The 25,678-nt window shown below is 36.8% G+C and overlaps 1 protein-coding gene and 1 long non-coding RNA gene across 2 annotated transcripts; both read left to right on the forward strand.

The window, feature by feature from the left end:
• The first annotated feature begins 623 nt into the window (after nucleotides 1–623).
• On the forward strand, nucleotides 624–9,312 carry LOC132303391 (non-functional NADPH-dependent codeinone reductase 2-like). Its single transcript, XM_059800627.1, has 4 exons — nucleotides 624–1,060; nucleotides 1,266–1,512; nucleotides 2,008–2,187; nucleotides 8,949–9,312. Exons 1-4 carry the CDS (start codon nucleotides 747–749, stop codon nucleotides 9,171–9,173), a joined length of 966 nt encoding a protein of 321 aa, XP_059656610.1. The 5' UTR covers nucleotides 624–746; the 3' UTR covers nucleotides 9,174–9,312.
• A 334-nt stretch (nucleotides 9,313–9,646) lies between these two features.
• Nucleotides 9,647–12,064, forward strand: LOC132302249 (uncharacterized). The gene is made up of 3 exons (XR_009480791.1): nucleotides 9,647–9,787; nucleotides 10,357–10,517; nucleotides 11,022–12,064. It is a non-coding gene; the product is annotated as an uncharacterized LOC132302249 (long non-coding RNA).
• The last annotated feature ends 13,614 nt before the right edge of the window (nucleotides 12,065–25,678 follow it).

The following is a 25,678-nucleotide window of genomic DNA, read 5'->3' on the forward strand; positions in this document are numbered from 1 at the left end:
GAAATCAGAGGTTCAAATGTTATCATTTGGAATAGTTGAGCAAAATTATTATTATTATTATTATTTATTTTTTGTTAGCAGGTAACATATTTATACATTAGCAATGTCCTCACGAATATTAGAATTTTAGACATTCTTCTTTAGAAGGTAAGAAAAAATACCTCGAATAAAAGACATGGACTAAACAGAAAAAATAAAAATAAATCGTTCGCCTATTAGGTTCAAATGTTATCAGTTGGAATAGTTGAGCAAAATTATTATTATTATTAATTTTTTTAGCAGTTAACATATTTATACATTAGCAATGTCGTCACGGATATTAAAATTTTAGACATTCTTCTTTCGAATGTAAGAAAAAATACCTAGAATAAAAGACATGGACTAAAGAGAAAAAATAAAAATAAATTGTTCGCCTATTAGGTTCAAATGCTATCAGTTGGAATAAATCACACGCCTGTTGATGAATTTCTTATTTTTTATTTTTTATTTTATTTTTTGTAATAAATCACGAGAGAAGAATTTGAGCACCACACATTCGTTCCAAGAACTAATATCCAACCAACCAGATAACTAGATAGTGTCAAACTACGCTGGAAACTTAAAATCTTACTATCCTCGAGAGTAACAATATTTTATCTTCAACAGAAATGGGATAAAGTCCTATCTACCATGCTGTCATATTTCTATCTATATTACACACAAAAGAGTTCTATTGTTTTGTCACAAGTGACTAAGAAAATAGAAAAATGGGAAGCAAAAATATCCCAAGGATTCGAGTGGGTTCAACAAGCCTTCCGGTGCTGGGATTCGGAACAGCTGTGTTCCCTCTTGTTGGATCAGAAACCATGAAAGAATCCATCCTCCATGCAATCAAACTTGGCTACAGACACTTCGACACCGCGGCTGTTTACAACTCCGAACCGTCCCTTGGTGAAGCCATAGCAGAAGCTCTGCGTCTTCGCCTCATAACGTCTCGTGACGAGCTATTCATCACCTCGAAGCTCTGGTGCAGCGACGGACACCCTCACCGTGTTCTCCCTGCACTACAAACCACTTTGCAGTAAGTAATATACATATATATGCATCCACTACCCAATTAATTAGCTAGTCATATATGAATCGGGATCCTCACCCGTGCCATTTCATCCCGCATCTTATGTCTTTACATTCTTAATTGAGATCGTTTATGTCTTATGTTCCCAATTAATTAATTAATAGGTATATAACATTTTTTTTCTTCTAATTCTTTAATTTGTTGCATTTAGGAAGCTGGGATTGGAGTATATTGATCTTTATCTCATCCACTTTCCTGTGAGCTTGAAGCCAGAAACCGGCCATGAGGTGCCTTTCAATAAGGAGAATCTTGTTCCCATGGATTTCAAGTGTGTTTGGGAAGCGATGGAGGAGTGTCATAGACTTGGCCTCACCAAAAACATTGGAGTCAGCAACTTCTCTTGCAAGAAGTTAGACCAGTTACTTCTAACTTCAAACGTCACTCCCATGGTCAATCAGGTGAGTTTTTATATTTTCAGCAACCCAGCTAGCATCATAATTGTGTTTAGCCAGGGTAGTATGTCATTGCTTAATTGGTACAATGATAGGAGTTTGAACAAAATAAAGAGCCGAAAACTCCTCATCCGTTGGATACGGTTACAGGTAAAAGTGTGTGTTGAATGGGAAACTAACGGCTACTCCATTTTATTATACTTGAACATGTTAAAATAAAATGGAATAATTTATTTTATCATGTCTAATTTGTAAGTCCTGAAATAAATTTATGGGCTCACTGGATGGCTCAAAGATGATTTGAACTCCCATTATTCAACTTTATCATGTTATTTATAATTATATCAAATTTTATGAATTACCTGAATCACTCAAAATTATTATTTTCATATGATATTTTTAAGTTCTTTATTTCTTCAATTTTCAAGTACTAATTAATTAGTGGATGTAATTTCTTGAGAAGATGACTGATGTGCAAACCATTATGGCTTTTAATTGAAGGTGGAGATGAGCCCACTTTGGCCGCAAAATAAGCTGAGAGAGTTTTGTGAGAAAAAGGGAATCCATGTCGTTGCTTATTCACCTTTAGGGGCAAGAGGAACAATTTGGGGAACCAACCAAGTCTTAGATTGTGAGATTCTGAAAGAGATTGCCAAGGCTAGGGGAAAGACAGTTGCTCAGGTAAAATTTCCATGTGTGTGTGTGTGTGTTTTAAGTGTGGAAACACTCCTTTCTTTATCATGGTTACAGTGCATATCACATCTTTCTGTTAGGAGCATTCAAGGACAGATTTTGGCAACCTAAATCTCTCGCAAACCAGCAAAAGATATATTCTCCCTCTATGTGTAAATCTGTTAGGAAGCAATTAAATGGAGGACAATAATCTGAAAATTAAAGATAATCAACATCACACACACAAATGACACAATCAATTTTAGAGTGGAAAAATCTCCCCGGTGTAGGAAGCAAAAAACCACGGGACCGTAGTCCACCAAATCTCCACTATCAACAAATAATGGGTGTATAATAGTTCCTTCTAGTTACAACTAGAGGTAAACAATCTCAAGAAATAATCTTTCTTGGCAACAAAACATCTTTTAATCAAAGATTAAGGAGAGATCTCACCAAACAGAAGTACTATTCACGAACCCAAAAACTGCAGCAGAATACTCAAAATCCAATCTCTACTATTCAGAATGTTGAGCTTTGTATTACGAACCCACATGCCAAATTTCAACTCGATCGGACTACAAACACGTGTTGATCGAAGCTCTTGATGAAATCTGGTTGCACCTGAAAAATTTTGGTTTTTGGAAATTTCTGTCTTCGGTTTCGGCAATAGAAAACGCCTCTCTTCGTTACCTCAAAATAGCAGAAACATACACATATATACGTGTGCATATATGTAGGCTTCAAAGCTACATGGGCTTCACTTGGGGCATCCTCAAATTAGGAGGGAACCCAGCCCAACAAATCTCCCCCTTCCTGACTAAGTGGGAGGATTCGCCATCCCGGCGATCAAGCGGCAAATCTTAAGCTTCTCCCTTACTAAAGCCTTCGTTAACATGTCTGAGCCATTGTGATCTGTATGAATCTTTTCAAGTTCCAACAACTTGTCATTAAAAATGTCTTTGATCCAATGGTATTTCACATCAATATGCTTCAATCTAGCATGAAAAGTAGAATTCTTAGCAATGTGAATAACACTCTGATTATCACAAAACAAGACATATTTTTGTTGCTTAAAACCAAGCTATTTAAAAAAAAATTCATCTATAGCAACTCTTTATAAGCTTCTGTTGCTGCAATAAACTCTGCCTCTATTGTAGAAAGTGCAACACATTTTTGCAACCTCGACTGTCAAGAAATAGCCCCACCTGAGAAAATGATCAAATATCCCGAAGTAGACTTGTGGGTATCCACATCTTCTGCATATCGGCATCTGCATAGCCAACTAGCACTGGTTTGCCACTTCCAAAGCTGAGTCTGAATCTGGAAGTGCCTCGAAGATACCTCATAATCCATTTAATAGCATTCCAATTCTTTCTTCTTGAATTTGAAAGAAACCGGCTAACAACACCAACTGCCTGGGTTATGTCTAGCCTTGTGCAAACCATTACATACATCAAGATTCATACTGCTGAGGCATATGGAGCTCTTTCCATATCTTCCTTCTCTTTATCTATTGAAGGAATTTGTTTGGTGCTTAACTTAAAATGAGTAGCAAGAGGAGAGCTAACCACTTTAGCATTATCCATTTTGAACATTTTAAGCAGATTTCCAATGTATTGCTCTTGTGATATATAGAACTTCTTCTCTTTTCTGTCTCAATAAATACGAAGACCAAGAATTTTTTTTGTTGGCCCCAAGTTCTTCACAACAAAGGATTGACTTAGCTGCTTTTTCAATTTGTTAATTCTTGAAAGATTCCTGCCAACAATCAACATGTCATCGATCAACATATAGCAATAAAATAACAAAATCATCATCACAAAATTTCTGCACAAATACATAATGGTCAGAAATAGTCTTCCTGTAGCCTTGCTCCCCCCATAACTGACTCAAACTTCTTATACCACTGTCTAGGTGCTTGCTTCAAGCCATAAAGACTTTTCTTTAGCTGATATACATAATCCTCTTTTCCTTTCACCCTAAAACCCTATGGCTGCTCCATATAAATCTTCTCCTCCAAGTCACCATGAAGGAAGGCAGTTTTCACATCCATTTGCTCAATCTCTAAGTCTAGGCTAGTTGCTAAGCCAAGAACCACACGTATGGAAAACATTTTCACAACTGGGGGAAAAATCTCATCAAAATTAATGCCTTTTCTCTAACTGAATCCTTTGACAACTAGTCTAGCTTTGTACCATGGGCGTGAAGTGTGTTTTTCTCACTTTACCCTGTAAATCCACCTGTTCTTCAAAGCTCTTTTTCCTCTAGGCAACTTCACTAATTAAAAGATATGATTGTCATGTAATGACTGTATCTCATTTTGCATTACATTAACCCACTCTGTCTTATGTTTATCTTCTATGTCTTCTGCATAACATTCAGGTTCTTCCCCATCAATCAATAACACATACTCATCTGTAGAATACCGAGTGGAAAGGTGTCGGTCTCTAATAGACCTCTTGAGTGGAACATCTGGTGGTATCTCTGGTACTGGCAACTAATCAATCTCAATCTGTAAAGGAGCATCACTATCACTTGGACTTTGCTGGTCATTATAAACATCATGTTCAACATGTGCTGGAAAATCTGTCCAAGAAAGTAGATCCAAGTCAATCAAACTATCATCGTACTAAGGCACTGCTTTATTTGTTTTCTCAATATCTTGTATGGTTTGATCTTCCATAAACACAATATCTCTACTACTCACTAGTTTCTTGTCACTAGATCATAAAACCTGTTGCCAAACTCACCTAGGTTATACCCTAGAAAAATGTATTGTTGGGTCTTCACCTCAAGCTTAGACCTCTCATCTTTGGGAATATGCACAAAAACCTTATACCCAAAGGCACGTAAATGATCATAAGAAACATCCTTGCCAGTCCAAACTCTGTCAGGTACATCGAACTGAATAGAAGTACATGGTGTGATATTAAAAGCTAGCTGTACTCAAAGCTTCACCTCAAAAGAATCTTGGGAATTGTGCCTGTGAAAGCAAGCATCTTACCCTCTTAACTAGTGTCATGTTTATCCTCTCATCTAAACCATTCAACTGAAGAGTTTTGGGAGCATCTTTTGATGTTGAATACCCTACTGTCTACAATAGTAATCAAAAGGACCTATGTACTCTCCCCCATTATCTGTTCTAATGCACTTTAGTTTATTTCCAGACTGCTTCTCAAGCCTGAAACTTTTTAAACACATCCAACACTTGATCTTTTCTTCTCAAGGTATACACCCACAATTTCTTTGAATGATCATCTTTGAAGGTCACAAAATAAAGAGAGCCGCTAAGTGATCTCATTTTCATCGAGCCACAGACATTTGAATATATCAAGTCAAGTATACCTGGCTTTCTTAAAGAAGGGGAAATCTTGAAGGAAACTATATTCTGCTTCCCTGCCAAACAATGAGTACACTTTCTCAAAGATGCACTCTTAATTCCTGACAGATGATTCTTTTTAGCCAATATTGTCAAGCCTTTCTCACTCATGTGAGCAAGCCTCTTGTGCCACAACTCAACTGCATACTCATCCTCCATTGAATTAATAGTGTCTTTGAAGATCATTGTGTGCAATACGTACAAATTAGAAAACTTCTTGCCTTGAGCAACTATCATAACACCCCTAGTGAGCTTTCACTGGTCATCACTAAAGAAGCTGCAATAACCCTTATCATCAAGTTTGCCTACATAAATCAAATTTAAGCGGATGTCAGGAATATGTCTTACATCTTTAAGGACCAATCTCCTGCCATTATTCATTTCCAAACCCACATCTCTAATACCAATAATTTTGGCTAAGCCATCATTTCCCATCTTTAGTGTCCCAAAGTCACCTGGTGTATAGGATGTGAAGGCATCCTCTCAAGATATAGCATGAATAGAGCCGCCACTATCAATAACCCAATTGGTCTCATGGTATGCAATATTAATAATATCATCATCATAAACAATGAAGAAGTTTTTGGAAGTAATGGTGGCAACTCGATCATCATCCTCGCCATCATCATTCTTTTTCTCATTTCCTTTCTCTTTGTTCTCTCTCTTCAACTTTCTGCAATATTTTTTAATATGCCCCTTCAAGCTACAATGATAACACTTAACATTAGCAAACTTGTTGGACTTGCTTCTACCTTTATCTTTATTCTTCTGACCTCTACTCTTACTCATCCCCCTATTTTCTATAACCAAGACCTCTGACTGTGAACTGGATCCCTGTGATTTCCTTCTCATCACTTTATTCAAAACACTGCTTTTAGCCAGATCAATATTGATTAAGCCATCCGGAGCTAAATTAGACAATGACATTCTAAAGGTCTCCCATAAGTTCGGCAATGTACCAAGCAGACACAACCCTTGTACCTCATAATTAAAGTTAATACCCATTCCAACCAGCTAATTAATTATTCCTTGGAAAGTGTTCAAGTGATCTATTATTGGAGTCCTATCTTGGTATCTCAAAGTCATCAAGTGTTTTATCAAAAACATCTTGTTATTTCTAATCTTCCGGGCATACAACTGCTCAAGCTTATTCCAAAGTGTGTGTGAATGTGTTTTTTCAACAATATGGTTCAAAACATTATTATTGACCCACTGTCTAATATATCCACACACTTGCCAATGTAGTAATGCCCATTCTTCATCAGATTTGTTATTAGGGTTCTTACTAGCAAACACCGATAAATGAAATTGCTTCACATAAAGAAGGTCTTCCATTTTTCTTTTCCAAGTGTGGTAATTTGAACCATTCAAAATAACCATTCTACTTAAGTTAGCTTCCATCATTTAACATAAACGATTCAACAATAATAATAACCTGGCTCTGATACCACTTGTTGGGAGAATTCAAGGATAGATTCTGGCAACCTGAATCTCTCACAAACTAGCTAAAAATATATTCTCCCTCTATGTGTAAATCTGTTCGGAAGCAATTAAATAGAGTACAATAATCTAAAAAAGATAATTAACATAATACACACAAATGACAATCAATTTTAGAGTAGAAAAATCTCTCCAGTGTGGGAAGCAAAAAACCACGGGACTATAGTCCACCAAATCTCCATTATTAACAAATAATGGGTGTACAAGAGAGAACTCTAGTTAGAACTAGAGGTAAACAATCTCAAGAAATAATTTTTCTTGGCAACAAAACATCTTTTAGTCAAAGATTAAGGAGAGATCTCACCAAACAAAGGTACTATTCAATGACCCAAAAAACTGCTCCAGAATGCTCGAAATCCAATCTCTACCTTTCAGAATGTAGAGCCTTATATTGCGAACCTGCCAAATTTCAGCTCGATCGGACTACAAACACCTGCTGATTGGAGCTCTTGATGAAATTTGGTAGCACGTGAACAATTTTGGTTTTTGGAATTTTCTCTTTAGTTTCGGTAGTAGAAGACATCTCTCTTTGTCACCTCAATACAGCATAAACATATATGTGTGTGTGTGTGTGTGTGTGTGTGTGTTTGGAGAGGGGGGGGGGGGGGGCTTCAAACCCACGTGGGCTTCACTTAGGCTATCCTCTAATTAGGAGGGAGCCCAGCCCAACACTTTCATATGCACAAAATACTCCCAAAGTAATAATTTGATGCAAATAAATCCCGCCTGACATGTTATGCTCAAATTTGAGACATTTTACACATTATTTAAAAATATATATATCATTTTGTGAAATGATGAAAAAAAAAGCCAAAAGTTTAAAAGGGTTAAGTGAACACAAAAAGGGGGGGGGGCGTTTGTGAGTACCAATTAAAAAAAAAAAAATAAAAAAAAATAAAAAAATGAATGAAGTAGAAGAAGAAGAAGAAAAAAGGGGGTTGAGTGTGGAAAAAACCTCTTTACCATGCTTACAGTACGTATCATACCCCTCACGTGCACAAAACATCTCTAAAGTATTGATTTAATATAAATAAGTTTCACATAACACGATATGCCCCAAATTACCTTTTACATATAATTTAAAAAAATATACATCATTTTTGTGTATATTTTGTTCGATGAATATAATGATATGTAATTTTATATATGCACACAGTAATATATAGGTTATACATTATTTTGTTCCATTCTTATTTGATTTATACATGTATAAATTTATAGAGAAATATAAGTTTATAGATGTTATTAAAATCTATCTTATTTTTAATTAGGAATTATCCAAAATATTTAAGCACAGGAAGCAAAAGTGGATGATGAGATACATATCTTTTTAAATTTTATTTTATCAATATATTTGTTTATTAATTTATTATATAGTGTATCAATATATTTGTTTATTAATTTATTATATAGTGTATATATTATTTTTGAGAAATATAGAGAGTAGAGGAAATATATAGAGAGACAAAATAACCTTAAGAGTGGGTTAAATTTAGTTGATGTGCGCGTACATAACACTACTCTACTATGAAAATATATGTTATGCATAACTCTTAAGGCATTTTTTGAAAAGACAAAATAACAAACGGGCATTAAAACATTATTTTATAAGGGTTGCAGATAAAACTCTAGGAGTGTTTTCGGCACTTAACTCATATATCTATAGATATAGTAATATTTAAAAAAAGGATTCATAAGAATAAGTTCTCTCTCATCGTTATATGAATAGTGTCCATTACTCCTAAAGAAAAAAAGTTATAGATACTTTTATCATTTGTCTTGCATATAGAGAATATATTTATAATTGTCTTAACTATAGATACTTTTTATCATTTGTCTTGTATGTAAAGAGAGTATACTTATAATTGTCTTCATCTTTCCGCATGCAAAGGTTTGTTTGAGGTGGGTTTATGAGCAGGGAGTGAGCGTTCTTGTGAAGAGCTTTAATAAGGAGAGAATTAAAGAGAACCTTGAGATATTCGATTGGACATTGAGCCCTGAGGACTGCCACAAGATTAGTCAAATTTCACAGCAGAAAGGGTATCATGGACTGGAGTTCATATGGGATGAAGGCCCATACAAATCTGCTCTTGAGTTTTGGGACGAGAAGATCTAATTCATGTTAAATATCACAAATCTTGTAAACAAGAAACTGCATAATTAAGCTAAGTTGGCCTTAAATAGCCAGACTTCCAACCTGATAGATATTTGTCTACTCTATATGCAAATCAATATAGCTATCAATATTGATATCAGATTATGTTTTTTTTTTTTTTTTTTTTTTTTTTTTTTTTTCTTGGAATATAAGTTTATGGATTTTATGAAATTGCTTTTTTGGTACTATTGGTTTAAGACCATCCAATCATCTATTTCTCCATCCAAACAAAGAAATGTTATCCAGTTTATCACTTAAAAAATAGTTTTCCAGAAACAAATATATATATATATATATATATATATATATATATATATATATATATATGTACACACAAATTTTGTTCTTTGCAAATAAAGACAAAATATGTGCAAAATAATAATTTATTAAATCAGAAATATTTGGAGTACAATCCTTTGTAATAATATTCTTTAAAAAAAGAATGGTCATCTGATTCGATCTCCTTTTTTGTTATTGGTTGGATTCAAGGGCTGCACGAGCTTGTTCTTGAATCACCGTAGAATTTGATGAAGAACGACACTACTTTGGATGTGCTTGGTGTTCTTCGCTTTCAGGTTTGCCCTCTGGATTTCTTCTGAATTCTGAATCTTTGGATTTCTAGACTCTGAATTTGTGTACCCCTTTGTTCTTCCTCAAGGCCTTTATTTATAGGCTTCTCAGATTAATAGGATGATGACATGTGTCATCTCAGGATAAGGAAAAAAATCATCACTGGGCCGGGCCGGTTATATTATGATAATTATCCTTAAAATTAATTATTCCAAATATATTTTATTAGGAATAATTATCTTTTCATTTAATCATCTGGGCTGGGCTAATTAAATAATTTAAGTGGACCAAGCCAAGACCAATTAAATAACTTAATTAAACATTAGGCCCATATTTAATGGGTCCATTTATTAAAACCAAAGCCTACTAAATTTTAGTGTCTACAAATTGCACCCACTTCGAGTCCCAAGATTAATAGGATTTATATGCTTTTTCAAGTGGGACTTGAAGTATTCAACTTTACTTTTTTTTTTTTTTTTTTGTTCACTTTCCTATCTAACTTTGGATTGTAAAATTTCCTCTTTTGCTTTCCTATCCAACTTTGGATTGAAATTTTACTTTTCTATTTGAACAGAATTATCTAAATCCCAATACAACTTGGAGGTATTTTGTTGCCTATATATACCCTCAATATTGTAGGGTTTGACATCAATTCCAATAATTTCTGAAGACTTGTCAGATTACAATTTCTAAGACTGTGTTGGATTGCGGCCTCTGCTCGAACACAAATAATTGGTATGACTATCTCTTTTTCTTTTTTCTTTTTTTTTTTTTTTTTCCTTATTTTTCTTCTTTTTCTTTTTTCTTTTTTCTTTTTTTTTTTTTTTCGCTATTCCACGCTTGCTGGAACAACTTATTTTTTTTGGCTCTTCCACGCTTGCTGGAACAAATTTTTTTTTTTTTTTTTTTTTTTTCTCTCTCCACGCTTGCTGGAACAAATTATTATTATTATTATTATTATTATTTTATTTTATTTTATTTTCCTTCACGCTTTTAGTCCCTCTGGGACCCATTGTTCCTTTGGAACGCAACTAGTCCGTAAAGACCCATTGTTCTTTCGAAACGCAACTAGTCCGTAAGGACCCATTGTTCCTTCGGAACTAAAATCTTCCATCTATACCAATCCACACTTTTGATGATTTTTATTTATTTATTTATTTATTATTATTATTATTATTTTTATTATTATTATTATTATTTTCAAGTGCTAACCCTTTTTTTTTTTTTTTTTTTTTTCAGGGAGTGCTAGTCAATCATGGTGTTTTTCAAGAGTTTCAAGCCCCATACTATCACCCGAAATGTCAATTTTCAATGCTGAAGAGGTCGTTCTTGATGTTCATCGCCGTGCTGCTTTATTCTTTATTGATTTCATAAAAGGTATCATCCGCGATACTACTACCAACAAAATATAGTCTCGAGCACCTAAACTTTAAACACTTTATGAGGGACTCGCAAAACTCCGTGGAGACCATTCAGCTTTGAAGAGGCGAATTGACTTGTATACGAATAATGCGGCCAATTATGTTGCTACATCTTCTTCCTATGCTTGTATGATGACTTCAGACTCTCAATCACAACGATTGGTCAGTATTGATACACAGCTCACCAATGGTAGGTCTATAGAAGATGAGGATGCCAAGTGTATACAATCACTTCAGTCTAGTTTGAGTGAAGCCGAAGTTAAAGAAGCCAAGTTAGTGAAGGAGTTGCAACAAGTCAGGGAAGAGACTCAGGGGCTTAAAGTCCTCATATCGACGACGGATGCACAGTTATCTCAGAAGAAGGAAGTTGTCACCAAACTTTGGAAAGATCAAAAATCAGTGGAAGAAGCTAACGTCATCTCTAATAATGATCTTGAAGTAGTGAAACAACTAGAAGAGATATTACGGCAAGAACGTGACGAAATCATAGCTATGGAATTTTAATATTGATCATCATCCTTTTTTTTATATATATTTTTAAAAAAACCCAAAAGTTGTAACTTTGAATCTCAACAATAAAACAAATGATTTATTATCTCTATTTGTTTAACAAAGATGTTGTCATTGTTTATTGGTTTCGCCGTTCACAGTTTATACTCTTGCGGGCCAGGAGTATGCAGATTTTTTTTTTTTTTTTTTTGGGTCGTACACAGTTTTAGCTCATGCGGGCCAGGAGCATAGTGTAGTTTAAGCTAATATGATCAGGAGCATATCCTTCATGGGTAGTAGCGTTTCAGGAATTTGCCATTAATGGGCCCCACTCTTACTCCGTCTTCATCAATAATAAGATACGCGCCGTTAGTATAAACTTCGCGAACAACATATGGTCCACCGCATTTGGATACAAATTTATTTCCCTTGCGATTCATGACAATTGGTCTACGAACAACTAATACTAAGTCTCGAACTTGAAATAACCGAGGTCGAACTTTCTTATTGAATGCTTTAGAAAGTCGAGCTTGATAACACTCTAGCTGTTGTTAAGCTTCTAATCTCTTTCCATCCAATGCTTCCAGTTCTTGAAAACGTAAGATGGCATTTTCTTCACTTGTAAGACCTTCTTTTATAGCTATCCTTAACGAAGGGATCAATTGTTCTAATGGAAAAACCGCTTCTACGCCATAGACAAGATAATACGGAGTTGCTTGAGTAGGCATACGATGCGTAGTGCGGTATGCCCACGATGCTTCTTCCATTCGCTCATGCCAATCTCTCTTCGTCTGGTTGACTACCTTCTTCAATAACTCACAAAGAGTTTTATTGAATGCTTCCGCGAGACCATTTGTCAGGGCATTGTACATGGAGGATTTACGTTATTTGAAACCAAACTTCTTGCAAAGGTCGGTTACCCAACTGTTTTTAAAATTTGTCCCATTATCAGTAATGATGTATCGAGGGACACCATATTGATAAATAATGTTAGACTTGATGAAATCAACCTTTGTTTCCTTTTTCACATGTTTGTAGGGTGCAGCTTCTGCCCATTTAGAAAAATAATTAGTGGCAGCCAAGATATATAAGTGGCCCTTTGAAGACTTGTCTAGAAGACCAACTACATCTATTCCCCATGCATTAAATGGCCATGACGTCACAATAGGGCGCAACGGTTCTGGTGGTTGGTGTATGAAGTTAGTATAGAATTGACAGCCTTGACACCTCTTCGCATACTCCATGCAGTCCTTGACCATGGTGGGCCAACAATAACTCATTCTTTGACACGAAATTGAAGCTTTGGACCAGATTGATGGGCTCCACAAATCCCAAAATGTGCCTTCTTCATTGTATGGGTTGCTTCGTCATTTCCAAGGCAGCGAAGGAAAAGACCCACATATGAACGTCTATACAACGTATCATTGTAATAGATGAAATGAGGTGCTCGTCTTCGTATTTCAGTCTTGTGGCGTAGGTCTTCAGGAAGTTTTCCATGTTCCAGATAATCAATGTAATACCCCGTATTTTATTAAAGAGTTTAGTTTATTTGAATTAATTAATGTGTAGATTTCTTTACCATTCTTATATTGAGTTCATTTAATTGTGCATGTATTATTATTAATCATTTTATTTGTTGATTATGTTTAGTTAAGCAATATTAGATAATTAAAGTATTATATTTGTGTTATAAAGTATTATGATGATATAATGTATTCTTATGTAATAATAATAATAATTATAATAGTTTATTAATAATAATAATAATATAACAATAATTATTATAATAGTTTATTAATAATAATAATAATATAATAATAATTATAATAGTTTATTAATAATAATAATAATAGTTATAATAATAATAATAGTATTAAATCATAATGTCATGATGAACTTAGAGATTAGGATAGGATTTCATTAATGTTTATAGGTAGACTTGAAGCCATATGGTTGGGAATGTGGTTAGTTAAATGTAAAATTAGATATTTGTAATATTTATATTATATAAATTGTATATAAATTAGTTAGCCTACCTTAGAAGGAATGAAAGGGAGTTAGAAAAAGTTATAACTTTCAGTGAGCCATTGTAAAAGTGTGGAAAGGAAGAGAGAGAAAGAAAGGAGCTTGGACCAGTGTAGGAGAAATTTACCCGACTACGCGTAACCGGCGGATTTATTTTAAATCCAAAAGGCAAGTTATTATCTACTTTTCCCCTTTGAATTAATAAATTAATTGTTTAGTTTATTTTTATGCATAGAGACCAGGTTAAGAGGTTAATAAATTATTAATTTTAGTTTATTAAATTAATGAAATTTTAATTATATAGGACGGTATATATTTATGTAATATCCTATGAGATTAATAATGGCTGAAAATATTTAAATAAGGCTTTAGGGTTTTTTCTAGAATTTTTTAGATTTTTCCGGGGCTTTTCTGCAATTTCTGGCGAGACTCCGGCGAGTTTTCCGGCCACCGGATGTGGGGGAGATGACCGGAGTAATCCGGTGTGATGCGGCGTACTTTAGGGTAGCGGGCGTGCGCATCCTGGGCCTTAGATGAACCTGATTGATCCGGTGCATCGCGGTCCATGTTACCGCGGTACACCCGGATCATTGACCCTTGGATTAGGTGAGATCAGATGAAGTGATCCTGTGTAGCGCACCCACAGCAAGTCAATACAGCCAACCAACCAGGAGGTGCCACGTCTGTAGGAGACTTAAACGCGTGCGTGGGAGCGCGTGCGCGCGCGTGGCTGATGCCAGACGCGCGTGGAGGCGCGTGGGAGAGTGGAAAACATAGGGCTGTGCGTGGGGGAGCTTAGGGCGGCGCGTGGGGGCGCGTGAAGGGCCCTGTCAGCTGCTGGAAATTACCAAAATACCCCTAGGGCCTGTTTTGTAAATTCCAGAACCTTAAACTTGGTTTTTTAGGTACTGTGTTGGTATTTACGGGTTTAACGGGTCACGAAATTGTTATTTTAATACCCGTTAATTATTCTTATGGCCGATTAATCTTTTCTAGGCATTTATTGGCTCGTTTACAGTACGGATATTAATGTGATTTATTTAACAACATTGTTAAATATATATAGCGTTATTATCTTATTAAATGGTATCAAACATTACTGTTAAATTAAATAATGCCATGGTTTTAGTCATATAAATTATCCATGATATCTTATGGGATGTTTATACTGTTAAATGATATATAAACCATGATTATTATGCTGTGTGCATTTCAGGAAATAAATGGACTGTTTAATTATGTCGCATTTATATTATATGGATGTGTTGCCATATAGAACCATGTGAGCTGGCTAATAAGTTTAGACTCATTTATACCTTATGCATTCGTTGCGATAGACAGATGTGTGGCTGTCGGGGTATGTGGTTTACTATTATTGGCATGTGTTGCCTAATTGAAGTACTCAGTATATTTAGTAATATTATTGGCATGTGTTGCCTAATTTATATGCTCAGTATATTCATCAGTACTTTGAGAGGTGTTATCACTGTGTAGTTCGTTATAGTCTGTGTTGTCAGTACCGTGCACCATGTATAATAGCTGATTTCCCGGGTAGGGAAAGGCGACACTTAACCACCTAGTGTGGGTCTAAGTGATCACCGTTTATTCTGGTTGAGGTCATGTTATACATTGGGTAGTTCCCTTAGGATGTATACAGATATAGTACTCGTCCGATTCATAATGATTAATTTATTTGATTCTCTGATTTGGGTCATAGTAGAGAGGACTTGCTCGTGGGGTTGACCCACCATTGTTGTTATTTCAGGATACGGTCTGTACCCGTTCCAAGGTTGAGGTTAGCAGTGTGGGACCACCATCCGAACTCATCTACTTTTACGATCCAGTTCAGGGTAGAAGTTTTATGTATTACTTCAGTTTCAGTTTTTATTTACTTTTGACGTTGAATTCTCAGGTTTATATTTAGGGATCCTTGACATAGGATTTCCAAGTTGTAATGGAGTACTGTATTAAATAAAGGATGGATGGAGGTTTTATTAATTAGTGTTCCTTTCCTGTCTAAATTTTTTTATTATTATCATTTTGTATTCCATGCTTGTATATTGCCAAATGTTTTTGATATCCCTCGTTTTTTCGTGTATAAGCCTGATCAACTTATGTGTGGAAAATGTTGGGGGTGTCACAGTTGGTATCAAAGCATTCCAGGTTCGAGTGTCTTAGGGATCTGTGATTACTATACTTCCGCGTTGTGTATTCTGATAATTAGCGCCTAAGTATTAGGGTTCTTTGTATTCTTTTAGTCGGTCCATTATAATGTACTGACGTTAGATTTTTCTGAATCCAAAAGAAGGATGTCTCGGCGTGGGACAAGGAATGCGAACCGTCATCGCAGTATTTCCCCAACTCAAAATGAGAATCAGGAATTTTCCCCTCAAGTTGCTGATATTATTGCACGAGCTGTAGCAGCAGGAGTAGCATCTGCTCTACGAAACCAGCAACCTCTTCCGATAGTACCTGTTCCTGAACCAATGGCACAGCCAATGTCATGGGACAAAACTCGTCACTCGTTTATCAGAGGGAATCCACCATCGTTTGCGGGGTCCACAAATGTCTTGTTAGCATATCAGTGGAAACAGGAGAGCGAGCGTCATCTTCGGATGGTAATCTGTACCGAAGTGCAGAAACAGATGCTAGCTACGTTTATGCTGATAGGCAATGCATTGCAGTGGTGGGAGTCTATTACTACTGTCGAAGAGAGGACCAGATTGACTTATGCTGAATTTCAGACTCGCTTTGATGACAAGTATTTTCCTATGTCAGTAAGATCAGCGATGAAGACTGAATTTCTGGATCTGCAACAGGAGGATATGACTGTGGCTGAGTATGAACAGAAGTTCATTAATTTGTCATTATTTGCACCAGAGGAGGTCAATACGGAAGAAAGAAGAGAGACCGCTTTGTGAAGGGGTTGATATGGCCGATTAAAGTGGTGATCATAGGTAGTCCTACATATACTACTTATATCCAGGTGGTTAATGCCGCTTTACAGCACTGCCAGATGAGGAGTGATTACCGGAAGTCCAAGGGAGATAAGTGGGCTAACCGAGACTACCAGACAGTGGAGAAAGGAAGCAGCAGTGGTACCAAGTCCAATGATCGGGGCAGATTTCAAGGACATCAACCTTGGAAGGAAAACAAAGGAAACCCAGATGTGTAGAGGGATGGAGTCCCTAATCAGGGTAGACAAGGTGGGGTAACTCAGACCGGACAGGAACAGTGGTCGGGAAATCAACAGAGAAGGTAGGCAGGTCCTTTTACGGGACGTTGTTATCACTGTAGAGAAATTAGGCATCCGGCCAAGATGTGTCCCAAAGCTAAGCAGGGACAGTATGGGCAGCCGAGACCTAATTAGCCATTACCTCTACCGGCCCCACCGATGCCACGTGGGCAAGTTCAGAATTTTTCGGCACTTCCAGCACCACCATTTCCTCCGGGACAACCTCCACAGCAGTTGCATCATGGCAGAGTTTATAACTTCATGCCACATAATGCGCAGGCTCCTCAGGCTATTGAGGGTATGTTTTTTATACATGGTAGAACTGCTCGTATACTGTTTGACACTGGTGCATCACATTCTTTTGTGTCTAGATCTTTTGTTATCTTATCTAGTATGACGACTCAGTTATGTGACCAACCTCTCAATATTTATATACCATTGGGAGTTGGCGCAATTTTACGAGAGTGTAGCGGTGATATCCTTATAGATATGGGCCGGCTTCGATTTCTTGCAAATTTGTTAGTGTTAGATATGCATTCGTATGATGTTATACTTGGGATGGACTGGTTATCTCAGTACCATGCTCAGGTTAACTGTTACGAAAAGTCTATTGTATTTGCTATACCAGGACAGGAGATGTATCTTCTTGTGGTACCACAACTTGATAGAGGGCCTAGCACTTATTTATTCGTTCTTGAGGAACACTCACAGGAAGCGACTGCGGTATCTCTTGATAGTATCCCGGTAGTACAGGAATTCCAGGATGTATTCCAGGAAATTCCAGGCTTGCCACCGAGTCGAGAAATAGACTTCGTCATTGATTTAGCTCCAGGCACTATGCCTATTGCTAAAGCGCCGTACAGAATGGCACCAATGGAGATGCGAGAGTTGAAAGATCAAATTCAGCAGTTGCTCAGCCAGGGATTTATTCGCAGGAGTACTTCACCATGGGGAGCACCAGTACTGTTTGTCAAGAAGAAGGATGGATCTATTCGTCTTTGTATTGATTATAGAGGACTGAACAAGGTCACTATTCGCAACAAGTACCCGTTGCCCAGAATTGATGACCTGTTTGATCAGTTGAAGAGAGCTACTTACTTCTCAAAGATCGATTTGAGGTCTGGTTATCATCAGCTACGAGTCAGAGAACAAGATGTTCCAAAGACAGCATTTCTCACAAGGTACGGATCTTATAAGTTTCGTGTTATGCCTTTCGGTTTAACGAACGCTCCAGCTATCTTTATGGACTTGATGAATAGAGTATTCAGAGAGTACTTAGATTAGTTTGTCATTATTTTCATTGATGATATTCTGGTTTACTCTAAGTCGGAGAAGGACCATGCCAGACATTTACGCACAGTGTTGCAGACACTTCGAGAACATCAGTTGTTTGCGAAGTTTGAGAAGTGTGAATTTTGGCAGAAAGAGGTCAAATTTCTGGGTCATGTAGTGTCAGAAGAAAGGTTAGCAGTAGATCCAGCCAAGGTTGCGGCCGTTATGGAGTGGGGACAGCCTACCTCACCGACAGAGATTCGCAGTTTTCTGGGATTGGCGGGGTATTATCGCAGGTTCATCCAGGGATTTTCCAAAATTGTGGGTCCATTTACTCATCTGACTAAGAAGAATGTACCATTTGTATGGGATGATTCTTGTCAGACTGCTTTTGCTGAATTGAAGAGTAAGTTAACTTCTGCACCTGTCTTAGCCACACCTCAGAGTGGAATCGAGTATTTAGTATTTACCGACGCTTCTCTGAAGGGTTTGGGTTATGTGTTGATGCAAGAAGAGCGACCAGTTTCTTATGGGTCTAGGAAGCTTAAGCCTCATGAGCTTAATTACCCGACTCACGATCTAGAGCTCACAGCAGTGGTTTTTGCCTTGCGTATTTGGAGGCATTATCTTTTGGGGGAGACTTTTCGATTGTTTAGCGATCATAAAAGTCTATAGTATTTGTTCACACAGAGGGAACTGAATATGAGACAGCGCAGATGGTTGGAGTTCGTGAAAGACTATCACTTCTCTATTCAGTATCATCCAGGGAAAGCAAATGTTGTAGCAGACGCACTCAGCCGCCGACCCTATGTCAGCCTTTCAGCTTTGTTTGCAACAGAGTGGGATGCTTTGAAGATTGTTGATGAGTTAGCAGACGCTTTTATGGCATGTGTGGTAGTAACTCCTTCTATCATTCATCAGGTCATTCAAGCGCAACTCTCAGATCAACAGTGTATTGATCGGGTTTCGGAGTTAGCCTCCGGAGATGTTCCTTTTTATTCTATAGGGACTGATAGAGGATTGAGGTACAAGGGACGTTTAATTGTGCCTTCAGCTGACAATTTGAGAAATGTTGTGATGAGAGAGACACACACTTCTCTGTTCTCTGTACATCCAGGGGGAGACAAGATGTATCAGGACATGAAACGCCAGTTTTGGTGGGCCGGCATGAAAAGAGATATAGCTATCTTTGTCTCTAAATGTAGCACCTGTCAGATGATTAAGATTGATCATCAGAGACCGCCAGGATCGTTACAACCACTTCCTATACCAGAGTGGAAATGGGAGAGTATTTCTATGGACTTTATAAAGGGATTACCTACTTCGCATCATAATCATAACTCTATTTGGGTCATTGTTGATAGATTGACCAAGTCCGCTCATTTTCTGCCTGTTCGTTCAAACTTTATGTTAGAGCAGTATGCTAAGCTTTATATTGCAGAAATGGTGAAACTTCATGGCGTACCATTGCCCATCGTATCAGATAGAGATCCGAAGTTTGTATCAGGATTTTGGAGGAGCTTTCAGCAGGCTTTGGGTACAGAACTTTATCTTAGCACTGCTTATCATCCTTAAACAGATGGACAGACTGAGCGAGTTAATCAGATTTTAGAAGACATGTTGCAGGCATGTGTTCTTGATTTTAAGGGCAATTGGGAGGAATATTTGCCGCTGTCAGAGTTTGCTTATAACAATAGTTATCAGAAAACTAGTGGCATGGCACCATTTAAGGCTTTGTACGGTAGACCGTGTAGGTCTCCTGTTTGTTGGCTTGGAGTTGGTGAGAACCGCTTTTTAGGTTCTGAATTTATTAAGGACACGTCAGAAAAGATCGCTATCATTAGGGATCGGATGCGTACAGCTCAAAGCAGACAGAAAAGTTATGCTGACCGTCGAACTCGTGTTTTGGAGTTTAAGGTTGGTGATCAGGTTTTGCTTAAGGCTTCTCCCATGAAGGGAGTAATGCGGTTTGGGTCAAAGGGTAAGTTATCGCCTCGTTTTGTGGGTCCTTTTATGATTACAGATCGGATTGGGGCAGTAGCTTATCGTCTGGCTTTACCAGATAATCTTCATAGGGTACATAATGTTTTTCATGTATCTATGCTGCGAAAATTTCTGCGGGAAGAAGATCGATATCAACACATTGATGTGGGTGAAATTGAGTTGCAACCCGATGCAACCTATTTGGAACAACCTTACTGTATTCTCGATCGTAGGAATCAGATACTGCGCACGAAGACTATTCCATTAGTACGTGTACAGTGAAGTCATCATAGTGAGACAGAGTCTACTTGGGAACGGGAAGATATTATCCATGCCCAATATCCAGAGCTTTTTACTACAGGTATGTAGTGAATTTCGGGGACGAAATTCCTTTATTAGGGGGGGGGGGGGAATGTAATACCCCGTATTTTATTAAAGAGTTTAGTTTATTTGAATTAATTAATGTGTAGATTTCTTTACCATTCTTATATTGAGTTCATTTAATTGTGCATGTATTATTATTAATCATTTTATTTGTTGATTATGTTTAATTAAGCAATATTAGTTAATTAAAGTATTATATTTGTGTTATAAAGTATTATGATGATATAATGTATTCTTATGTAATAATAATAATTATTATAATAGTTTATTAATAATAATAATAATATAATAATAATAATTATAATAGTTTATTAATAATAATAATAATAGTTATAATAATAATAATAGTATTAAATCATAATGTCATGATGAACTTAGAGATTAGGATAGGATTTCATTAATGTCTATAGGTAGACTTGAAGCCATATGGCTGGGAATGTGGTTAGTTAAATGTAAAATTAGATATTTGTAATATTTATATTATATAAATTGTATATAAATTAGTTAGCCTACCTTAGAAGGAATGAAAGGGAGTTAGAAAAAGTTATAGCTTTCAGTGAGCCATTGTAAAAGTGTGGAAAGGAAGAGAGAGAAAGAAAGGAGCTTGGACCAGTGTAGGAGAAATTTACCCGATTACGCGCAACCGGCGGATTTATTTTAAATCCAAAAGGCAAGTTATTATCTACTTTTCCCCTTTCAATTAATAAATTAATTGTTTAGTTTATTTTTATGCATAGAGACCAGGTTAGGAGGTTAATAAATTATTAATTTTAGTTTATTAAATTAATGAAATTTTAATTATATAAGATGGTATATATTTATGTAATATCCTATGAGATTAATAATGGCTGAAAATATTTAAATAAGGCTTTAGGGTTTTTTCTAGAATTTTCTAGATTTTTCCGGGGCTTTTCTGCAATTTCCGGCGAGTTTTCCGGCCACCGGATGTGGGGGAGATGACCGGAGTAATCCGGTGTGATGCAGCTACTTTAGGGTAGCGGGTGCGCGCATCCTGGGCCTTCGATGAACCTGATTGATCCGGTGCATCGCGGTCCATGTTACCGCGGTACACTCGGATCATTGACCCTTGGATTAGGTGAGATGAGATAAAGTGATCCTGTGTAGCGCACCCACAGCAAGTCAATACAGCTAACCAACCAGGAGGTGCCACGTCTGCAGGAGACTTAAACGCGCGCGTGGGAGCGCGTGCGCGCGCGTGGCTGATGCCAGACGCGCGTGGAGGTGCGTGGGAGAGTGGAAAACATAGGGCTGCGCGTGGGGGAGCTTAGGGTGGCGCGTGAAGGGCCCTGTCAGCTGCTGGAAATTACCAAAATACCCCTAGGGCCTATTTTGTAAATTCCAGAACCTTAAACTTGGTTTTTTAGGTACTGTGTTGGTATTTACGGGTTTAACGGGTCACGAAATTATTATTTTAATACCCGTTAATTATTCTTATGGCCGATTAATCTTTTCTAGGCATTTATTGGCTCGTTTACAGTACGGATATTAATGTGATTTATTTAACGACATTGTTAAATATATATAGCGTTATTATCTTATTAAATGGTATCAAACATTACTATTAAATTAAATAATGCCATGGTTTTAGTCATATAAATTATCCATGATATCTTATGGGATGTTTATACTGTTAAATGATATATAAACCATGATTATTATGCTGTGTGCATTTCAGGAAATAAATGGACTGTTTAATTATGTCGCATTTATATTATATGGATGTGTTGCCATATAGAACCATGTGAGCTGGCTAATAAGTTTAGACTCATTTGTACCTTATGCATTCGTTGCGATAGACAGATGTGTGGCTGTCGGGGTATGTGGTTTACTATTATTGGCATGTGTTGCCTAATTGACGTACTCAGTATATTTAGTAATATTATTGGCATGTGTTGCCTAATTTATATGCTCAGTATATTCATCAGTACTTTGAGAGGTGTTATCACTGTGTAGTTCGTTATAGTCTGTGTTGTCAGTACCGTGTACCATGTATAATAGCTGATTTCCCGGGTAGGGAAAGGCGACACTTAACCACCTAGTGTGGGTCTAAGTGATCACCGTCTATTCTGGTTGAGGTCATGTTATACATTGGGTAGTTCCCTTAGGATGTATACAGATATAGTACTCGTCCGATTCATAATGATTAATTTATTTGATTCTCTGATTTGGGTCATAGTAGAGAGGACTTGCTCGTGGGGTTGACCCACCATTGTTGTTATTTCAGGATACGGTCAGTACCCATTCCAAGGTTGAGGTTAGCAGTGTGGGACCGCCATCCGAACTCATCTACTCTTACGATCCAGTTCAGGGTAGAAGTTTTATGTATTACTTCAGTTTTAGTTTTTTTTTACTTTTGACGTTGAATTCTCAGGTTTATATTTAGGGATCCTTGACATAGGATTTCCAAGTTGTAACGGAGTACTGTATTAAATAAAGGATGGATGGAGGTTTTATTAATTAGTGTTCCTTTCCTATCTAAATTCTTTTATTATTATCATTTTGTATTCCATGCTTGTATATTGCCAAATGTTTTTTATATCCCTCGTTTTTCGTGTATAAGCTTGATCAACTTATGCGTGGAAAATGTTGGGGGTGTCACAATCAATGATAGGGAGCCTCCAATCTTCTTCCTCTTGTGTCCAGCAAGAAACCAAATTACTTTCTTCACATTTATCTTCCAAGACTTGTGGCAAGACCCATCGTTGACATACAGGAACATCAACCAGGTCCTCATCAGTTAACGCCAATGTTGTAGCTAAATTTGTCAAAGCATCCGCTATCCGATTTTCTTTCCTCGGAATGTGTTCTAGCTTGACCCTATCAAACCGTTTCAACAAAAGAGAGGCATAACGATGGTACGACACTAGATCATCTTTCTTAACCTCATATTCTTGAAGAAGTTAGTTAATCACCAACTTAGAGTCTCCATATATTTCGAGATCTGTGATCTTCATCTCATTTGCCATTTGAAGGCCGATGATCAGGGCTTGATATTCAGCAACATTATTTGAGTAGTTTTCAGCGAGTGCAAAAGAGTATGGAATAACATGTCTTTTTGGAGAGACAAACACTACTCCTGCTCCGGCCCCGTCTGCTCGTGCTGCCCCATCGAAAAATGTAATACCCCTAATTTCAAAAGGATAGTCCTAGTATTTATTTTATTGTTTAAATTTTAATTTTTAATTGTTTAAGTGTATTTGTGTTTGTTTCATTGATTTAATTGTAGTTGTTTTTTTTTTATTTAATGGTTTTAATTATTGCTTTAATTGTATTGATTACTGATTACTTAATTATTATTTAACTATTTTTGTTTTAATTAGTTGTTTTAGTTATTGGTTAATGGTATGCATTTATTTAATTAAATTTAGTTAGTTTTCACGTGACTATTATATAGTTCCACTAGGTATACACAGTTCATAAGTAGTCGACATTGATTAACCTAGATTTCTCTATGGGCTGTGTAAATCCAATTAGGGTTGAGAGAGCCTAGGATTGGTGTGGCTTATAAATACTCACCTAGGATGTCTACCTAGGGTTTTAGAAGATTGCTACGACATAGTAAGGTTGAGAGAAGTTTTGGAGACGGCTGGGAAAGAACAGAGAGCAAACAGAGGATTCGTCGGGAAATTGAGACGAATGTCGATTTACAACTTCTGGAAACCATAGCGTAAGGCAGAGAGGTTGCAGAAGACGTCTGAAGAAAAGGGAAGGCAATGAGACGAGGCAGAGAGGGAGAGAGCCGGCTCTCCCTTGGAGAGAGCCGGCTCTTTTTGAGTTAGAGGCGGCTCCCAAGTGTGGGATCCGGCTCCAAGTCCTAAAGGAAGCGGCTCCACTTTTGGGAGACGTCTCCTTGATGCATTTTTTTTTTATTTTTTTTTCGTTCTCAGTCAGTTTTAGTTGCAGTGGTTGGTTTTCTGTGTTTTAAGTTGGGTTTAGGATTATGTGTGAGGTGTATGGATGATGCTTAGAGACAATTCTAAGACTTCAGGGGGCATGTTAATAATCTAACTATGGTGGTCACTTGGACCGTATATGTTTTAAACAAATTAATACACCGTGGTTGGGTTGAATGAATTAAACTGGTTAAAATCTCGGTGATCTGTAGTCTTCTGAGACAGATAGTATAATTAAATCATGCTTCACCATAGACCATGATCATGTATCTGAATTATACATGTGTAGGATGTGTTAGTGTTGAACAATATTAAGTTTTAAATTTAACATTAATTGGATTTTGTGAAACAACCAAAACTAAGCATGTATATATACATACTGTAATTTTGTCTTGATGCTTGCACTATTACTGTTAGTATCAACTGTTGGAGGAATGGACTTGTTGATGTTTATTCTAAAGGTCTGTAATATCAACTGCTAAGTGTTGGATGACAATTTGAACTAATCCTATCACTATTTCATATTTTATGAAACAACCTAAACTGGGTAGGTTTATATATATACTGTGACTATGTTTCTTGATGCTTACATTAGGACTGTTAGTATCAGTGATGGATATAAATCTGAACATGTTTATGCATATAGTTGATGTTGTTTATTAATGCTTACACTATGCCTGTTAGTATCAGTGATGGAGTTGTGGATTTAGTTGATGTTTACTTTAATTGTTGGTATTATCAACTGCTGGATGATTAGATAGTATACACCGGTATGGGACGGTAGTATACTAGGGACGGTTTGGTTTCAAAATACCAAAACCTACCTACTCTGGATTAAGAATTGGATTAACTAAAAGTTAAGTCCTATTGATTGTAGTGTCATGACAACGACTAGTTGAGCGGCACTACTAGGATAGAGGATGGATTTTAAATATATTGTTATGGTACCTTGATATGAGTTTGAGTCTCAGGATCGACGGTTAGGGAGCGTATATGCATTGGGATGCATAGCTGGATACGATGGTTGGAGGTGTACCCTGTTTAGGTTTAGGTACACATGCCCACTTCGTGTGCGTTTTAGCATGTTACCTTTATTCAGGTTGAGACCGGCCTGTAGTCCAGTGAGAGTCCTTTAGTGTAACTATATATATATTTACGGACTATTAGCTATTG

This window comes from Cornus florida, unplaced genomic scaffold, assembly GCF_030987335.1.
Source record: "Cornus florida cultivar Cherokee Brave unplaced genomic scaffold, ASM3098733v1 CherokeeBrave_3.0.0_Hap2_Chr04, whole genome shotgun sequence".
In the NCBI taxonomy this organism is placed as follows: domain Eukaryota; kingdom Viridiplantae; phylum Streptophyta; class Magnoliopsida; order Cornales; family Cornaceae; genus Cornus; species Cornus florida.

What these genes read in the sequence shown, in the direction of transcription:
- LOC132303391 (XM_059800627.1), top strand. Translation starts at nt 747, where the DNA reads ATGGGAAGCAAAAATATCCCAAGGATTCGAGTGGGTTCAACAAGCCTT. An exon ending in GCACTACAAACCACTTTGCA is followed by an intron (nt 1,061 to 1,265) that starts GTAAGTAATATA and finishes TGTTGCATTTAG; the next exon opens with GAAGCTGGGATTGGAGTATA. An exon ending in TCACTCCCATGGTCAATCAG is followed by an intron (nt 1,513 to 2,007) that starts GTGAGTTTTTAT and finishes TTTTAATTGAAG; the next exon opens with GTGGAGATGAGCCCACTTTG.